This window comes from Palaemon carinicauda, chromosome 42 (genome assembly GCF_036898095.1).
Source record: "Palaemon carinicauda isolate YSFRI2023 chromosome 42, ASM3689809v2, whole genome shotgun sequence".
Classification (NCBI taxonomy): domain Eukaryota; kingdom Metazoa; phylum Arthropoda; class Malacostraca; order Decapoda; family Palaemonidae; genus Palaemon; species Palaemon carinicauda.
Window position 1 is genome coordinate 57,651,430 of NC_090766.1, and position 7,500 is coordinate 57,658,929.

The following is a 7,500-nucleotide window of genomic DNA, read 5'->3' on the forward strand; positions in this document are numbered from 1 at the left end:
CTGGCAGAGAGAGAGAGAGAGAATGCAATCCAGTCATTTTTACTTGTCACTGGCAGAGAGAGAGAGAGAGAGAGAGAGAGAGAGAGAGAGAGAGAGAGAGAGAGAGAGAGAGAGAGAGAGTCAAATTAGTATGCACACTAATCTAACATCGCGCCTTTCTTCTTCTGTCTTCAGTCTTTGAATAATTTCCTTTTTAATTTCAGGAGAAACAGCCCGTGTCGATTTGGGTCATCATTCCTGTCGTCGCCACAGTGCTAGGGTCAGGAATCCCAGCTGGCTACTGCTTAGGGGTCATCAACACTCCTCAAGAGGTCAGCAAATTTCGTTTTGATAATATTCCTCTTCTGTAATTTTCATTTCCACGAGAATCTTCTTTTTATATGTTTCAAAACCAATTCTGTAGTATATTGCTTCAATTAGAATCCTGTTGCACTTTGCTTCAGTTTCAATCTTCAATCATAAGTTTCATGTACAATTTCTTATCATAATTTTTGTTATTACAATTCCAAGTTTTAATCGTATATTCTAATTTTTATTGGAATCACTGGGTGAAATTTGTTTCAATTAGAACCTTTACAGATAATCTTTAGTTTCACTTGGAACCTTCAGAGATAATAATAAAGTTTAAACTAGGATCTCCCTTTGCAATTCTTTGTTTTTTGTATTTTCAACTGTGCTTTGCTTTAAAATATGAATCTAAACATCTCATTACTGTGAAATTAAGTTAAGCGTAGGCTCCATGTTACAAGGGTGATTTTTGCCAATATTTTTTTCTTTGCTAAAAGTCTTCCTTTTGCCTATCAGAAGGTCGTGATATGTGTAGAATTCATCTCCAGCCTCTATAATGCCCCCCCCCCCCCTGGTCATCAACGCCCCCCTTATGTTAACAGTAAAAATACGAAATATCATTAGTAATTGTCTAATTTTTATAGTTTACCCCTTAAACACTGTACAAAGTCGTTTTCTCATATCAGTGACATCAGAGAAAATGGGCTCAGGGGTGACTATGATTTTATATCCAATATTTTTGTCATCAGACAAAAATCGTAATTTCTCGTTTTTTCTTTTTCGGGAGAGGGGTGTATTTCTTTGCTTGTCCTGCTCTTATGCCTTAAGTAATATTTTATTTAGATGTTTTAGGCCATCAAGTGAACATAATACCTACAAACTCTCAGGTTTTTTCCCTAAATCGAGATTTTAAATTTGGTGAATATTTATTTTTTAGGTATCCCTCCATCCCCAGCCGGGCTTTCACTAAAGTTATTGCTCGTTTTTTTCTTGCTGTGTGCTTATTTACTGTTCGATTTTGATAAAACTTCGTGTGCTTGTTCCAGGTGGATAAACAAACAATGTCAGAGCGAATTTCAATTCAAGACAGTAGTTTCTCACTGGTCACCAAATAACTTTTAATTCGCTAGCTCCGATTTTCACATTTTTATTCATAAAATCCTTTATTTCCCCTGTAGGATGATAAAACTTACAGAGGATATGCCTTATTATAGTGCTAATAATGCCTGAAAATTTCATTAGCGTGTCTTGATTAGTGTATTTTTGGGAAATATTTTTAACGATTGGCACCCATTCATCATGATAATTATTACCGCAGGTACTATTTTCGGAGAGCCAATGATTTCCAAGTTTACTCAGTAGACATTACAAAAATGATAAAATGACAGACATCATTTAAACAGCTGGATGTATGGAATTTTGGCCATAAGATCAAAGAGCTGGGTCTAGGGGCCTTTCAGTGCCAAGGTGTAACGGGGGTGGGGGAGGTATTCAGAGCCAAGGGGCAGCCGGAAGGGAACCAGGAGTTGCATTATGAAGTAAAAATTACAAGAGGTTGGTCAGTACTTTATAAGAAAAATCAAAATCTAATTTTGATGTGTAACAAGATAAAGTGAACCATAACACTCCTTTTTTATAATTGGGCCATATGTCCCAGCATTGAGACCTGGGATCTCATAAGAAACGGGAAAACCCAAGTAGGTGCAAAAAGAGGTAAAAGTTAGAAGAGGCTCAAGTTCTTCAAATAACACAGATTGGAATCTTATTTCATTGCAACATAAATCCAGTAAAGAGTATCACATAACTCAATTTGTCTTATCAAAATTAACACACATGACCCAGGAGTTGCATTATGTCGTAAAAGTTAAAGGAGGTTGGTCAATCCTTTAAATGAGGAGTGTTACAACCTTATTTCAGTGTGGGACATAAGAAAGGGATTCATATAACTCAATGTGTTTTATAAAAATTGGGGCATACCCAACAGCCCAGCATTGAGGTCAGAGGGCCGAGATTAAACTAGGGGAAAACCTGCTGTTGCATTGTGAATAATAGTTTTAAACTTATCATTACTATTATTATTACAAGTTAAGCTACAATCCTAGTTGGAAAAGCAGGATGCTATAAGCCAAAGGGCTCCTACAAGGAAAAATAGTCCAGTGAGGAAAGGAAATAAGGAAATAAACTACAAGAGAAGTTATGAACAATTAAAATATCTTAATAACAGTAACAACATTAAAACAGATATTTCATATATAAACTATAGAGAGACTTATGTCTGCCTGTTCAACATAAAAACATTTGCTACAGGTTTGAACTTGTGCAAGGAAGAACCTGAAAAGGATCATGTAGTGAATCTTAATAACCTGTTAAAATGATGCATGGAGAAACACATTATCCTGAACCAAGAGAAAACGCACCTGAAACAAGAGTGAAATTGAATTTCTTGGCCACAGATTGACAAAAGATGGTAATAAGGCCGGTGAGGAAAAAGTTCATGCAATTAAAGAAATGCTGAATCCAGATTTCACCAGAGTCCATTGTCTCTGTGGTATGGTGCACTATTTAGCTCATTTCATCCCGAACCTTTCTAAGGACCTAAGGAACAAAGTTAATTTTGTCTGGTCTAAAGAATGTGACCAAGCATTCAAGCGACTAAAATAGATGTGCAACTCTCCTGTACTTGCAAATTATGACACTGATATGGAAGTGGTTCTCTAAGTAGATAGTTCAAGATGAAAGGCCTATAGAATATGCTTCTAGAAATCTCTGATCAAATGAACGTGGATGATCTCACCACGAAAAAGAAACTAGCAATAGTATTTGGGTTAAAGAAGTTTGATAAATGTACCTTCAGAAGAAAGGTGATAATCCATTAAGACCATAAACCATTTAAAGTTAATTTGCCAAAACCACTGAGTCAGGTAACTAGGCGAATTCAATCACTGAGGATTTTTCACTATTATTATGAGTTTGTATGGATGAAAGGAGATAAGTTATATCTGGCAGATATGGTAAGCTGAGCTTACTTGGATGAGCAGTGATATGCCAGATCCAAGAATCTGCTCATTTGCACCTCTGGAAGGAAGAAATCCAAAGGCAACTGCAATTGATCCATCAATAGATTATATCCTATATGATTGGCCTGAGTTCAGGCATGAAGTAGAGGATGAAGCAGAAAATTTCTTTGATTTTCGAGAGACATTAGCATATGAAAATTATATGATATATAAAAGGTGAAATAATCTTTATACCAAAATGTTATCATCCAGTGATTAAAAAGCTACTGCACGCTTCTCGCACTGCTCAAGGAACAATGATGAGGCAAGCAAGAGAGACTATCTATTGGCCTGGAATGCTCAAAGAAGTTGAAATGATGGCAAATAAGTGTCAAAGTTGCCAAGAGCTGAAGCCAGCCAACAGGAATGAGCTACTCATCACAAATGATTTAGCAAGACAACCGTGGGAGAAGATTGGATGCGATTTACTTGAGCTTGAAGGACGTGACTATCTAGTAGTTGTCAACTATGGCATCAATTTCATCGAGTATGATTACCTGAAATCTCTAACAGCGAGAAATGTTACTCATGGAATCAAGAAGATGTGTGCTAGATTTGGAAGACCTAAGACTTTGGTGAGTGACAATGGTTCACAGTTCAATAGTAGCGAATTCCAGAACTTCATCAAAGAATGGAATGTTGACCACCAAATCTCCATCAACTTACCACCAATAATGCAATGTTAAGTAGTTAAGAACATAAGGAAGAAATGTTTAAAAGAAGGTTTGAACATGTATCTTGCACTACTCAAGCAAAGAGGCATTCCAAGACAAGAATCTGTTAGTCCTGCTGAAGCAATGTTTGACAGGCAATTTGTGACTCAACTGCCTATAAAACAGATAAAAGAGGAAATAAACGACTAAGATGCAGCAAAAGTTAGCGATAGAGAAGTCGTATAATAGGGGAGCTAAAGAGCTACCAGAACTTAAAATTAATCTGTGTGTCCCCAGGAAGAATGACAATACTGAGAGATCATGGAAAGCAAGCAGAATCACAAAACATCTACTTGAAAGAAAATATTTCATCCAAGGCCAGGATAGCGGAACTTATGTCAGAAACCAAGTTGATTTGAGACCAAGATCCGAGACATTTGAACTAGAACCCGATCCATATCTCTGCCATAATCAAGGTTAACTCCAGCATACTGACAAATACCACAATACCAGCAATTAAACTGCTATACCTAGCAAGACAACCCACAGTGAACCTGACCATCAACCCCCAGTGAAGATAATTCTCATCACCTAAGTGAAACTAATTGGTCTGGAAGTCCAAGGCAGAGAAGTCCGAGGAACCTGAAACCTGCAAGACAAGCAGAAAAACCTATGACTGTAGAACATACTCAAAGGGAAAGAAAACACACAGTAAAACTGAAAGACTATGTCTAGAAAGGGACTAACCAAAATTAATTTTATAAATTTTTATCATTCTGTAATTGATAAGAATTTTTCTGTAGAAGCTGAAATCTTGATCTTGAGGATATGTAACTAACAGTTAAATGTTAATTATAAGATGAAATGTTTATCTTAATTTATAAAAAGAAGGATGTTGAAAATCTACATACGTACTGCGCACAGACCGTGCTGGATGTTCGTTTGTTTACAGATATAAGGGTCCACATGTTCTGGTAGGATTCTACAAGTTCCCTTTGTCTATATATAGGGATGATAACTGTGACTGCCCTCTGTTCTGTTCTCTTCCATTTAGTCATTTAATCAGTCAGATAGTCATATCCACATCGTGCTCTTTTTATACTTGCCAATTTATTACAGAAGATTGTCTTCCAAGACATAATAAACCACCTGATAATTAGTATAGAATTGTGTGTATCATTTCTACATTGGCTTACCGCTTGTGCCAACATCACCCATTTATTAACACAATGGACTGGAGGTACACTGCAAAAATCATCCTTTTGCTATGTCTACATTTCACTTAGTGACCTACATAGATGGCACTACGACCAATCAGGGTTGAATTTCATTCAGAGTTTCATTAATGTAAAATCTGAATTAGATATGTGAATTTCGGCCAAGGACATGTACTGAGGCCTGGAAGGCCATTCAGCCCCAATATGCAACTGGGGATCAAAAGGATGCTGCAATAACCTTTGAATTAATGTATATAGGAATAAAACTGAGCTTCAAATGTGATTTTCAGATCATCCGAACATGGGTGAAAGCTACAGTCTTGGCTCACTCAGAACACTTATTGACCCAGACCGAAGAACTATATGTATGGGCCGTCATAGTATCTACTTATGTAATTGGGGCAGTCATGGGCTGCCCTTTAGGAGGGTTCTTGGCACATAAAGGAGGAAGGTGAGTGATATAGTACTACAAATCACAGTTTACCCTTTTAAGATTTCATTTTTGTGTGAAATACTGTATCCTGAGTAGCTTAGTCCAGATTTGTCCATGCAGCTATAAATTTTGTTGTGGTATTACTGATGATGGGTTGATTAAATCTCTTGAATATTCATTGTTATAGGATTTCTTTTTATTTTGTAAAAAGCATGGAAATGATTAGGGAATTTGGGCCTCGCACCAAACACTGGAACCCAAGGGGTCATTTAGCATCTTTAGCAAATTAAAGTTAAGAAGCTTAGAATAAGATCAACGAATAAATGCTTCATATAAAACTTTATAGAAATTCAGTGCAGGTAATTAAAATTTCTTATTATTATTATTACTAGCTAAGCTACAACCCTAATTGGAAAAGTAGGATGCTACAAGCCCAATGGCTTTAACAGGGAAAATAGCCCAGTGAGGAAATTAAATATGGAAATAAATAAGCTATGAGATGTAATGAATACAAAATATCTTAAGTTCATTAATAACGTTGCTATAGATCTGTCATATACAAAGTATGAAGAGACTTATGTCAACCTGCTTGACATAAAGCATTAGCTGCAAGTTTGAACTTCTGAAATTCCACCGGTTCAAGTACCTGATTACGAAGATCATTCCACAACTTGGTCATAGTTAGAATAAAACTTCTAGAATATTATGTATTTTTGTGCCTTATGATGGAGAAGGCATGACTATTAGACTAACTGCATACCTAGTATTATGAACAGGATGGTACTGTCTGGTAAGATGTGAATGTAAAAGGTCAGAATTATGAAAAAATCTTTTGCAACATGCATAAAGAACTAACTGGAGGATGGTGCCAGAGATTAATATCCAGATGGAGAATAAAAAAAATTGATAGATCCTCATACTCATAAGAAGTTAGAAGGAAAGAAAGAAAACCTTTCTTCAGAATAGATTGACCACCAAAAATTTCAAGAGACTTTCAATAAGCCATTTTTGTGCATTTGAAGAAGAAACAGCCCAAATGAGTTTCTCAAAATTAAATTTGCAATGAAGAATCACACCTAAAATTTTAAAGGAGCTATACATAGTTATACAAAGCTCATCAATGTAGGGATCTGGATGTTGAGGCGCTACTGTCCTCGACCTACTTACAATAATACTTTCAGCTTTGTTAGGATTTAACTTCATGCCCAATAATTAACACTATACTGTACACTAATTTTAGCTATATTTCTATTAAGGAGTTCATCAGTCCTATATCTACATTTATAAGATGGATTTGATGTAAAGAGAGTAGCATCATCTGCATATGCAACAAGCTTGTTTTCTAGTCCAAACCACATGTCATATGTACATAATGTAGTATGAAAAGTAATGGGCTAAGAACATTACCCTGAGGAACACCAGATATCACATTCTTATAGTAAATATGGTGCCCATTAACTACTCTTTGCAATCTATTACAGTACTTAGAAATTCAATAACGAAGCTAAGAAAGTACAGTAACCGCGTATAAGATACGAACGTAATTACACATTGAAAAAATATATAAAATAGATTAGGTGAGAAAGGACATATGGATTTGGCTTGAATAACCCAGTACTTGGACCTATGAGTACTTTTTTCATAAAAGTATACTTCAGAGCAATATGAAATAGGTAAGAAACAATCAAAATTATCAAAAAAATATTCTACAAGGGCATGTAAAATGAAATACTGTAGTAAGCTTTTATCATCAAGTATGATGTATGCTAAGTGTTTAGAAATCAAAATTATTAAAAATGTAAAATTAAATGCCTAAATTTATGTTTAAATATGCATTACAAATTAATTTTCAA

At 35.6% G+C, this 7,500-nt stretch overlaps 1 protein-coding gene across 1 annotated transcript in view; it reads left to right on the forward strand.

Moving 5' to 3' along the window:
• Nucleotides 1-7,500, forward strand: part of LOC137633192 (solute carrier family 2, facilitated glucose transporter member 5-like) — an 82,923-nt gene that overhangs the window by 36,706 nt on the left and 38,717 nt on the right. Inside the window, exons 2-3 of the mRNA XM_068365347.1 lie at nt 204-311; nt 5,505-5,665. Of these exons, the coding sequence (XP_068221448.1) occupies nt 204-311; nt 5,505-5,665 (269 nt within the window). The remainder of the gene's footprint in view (nt 1-203; nt 312-5,504; nt 5,666-7,500) is intronic.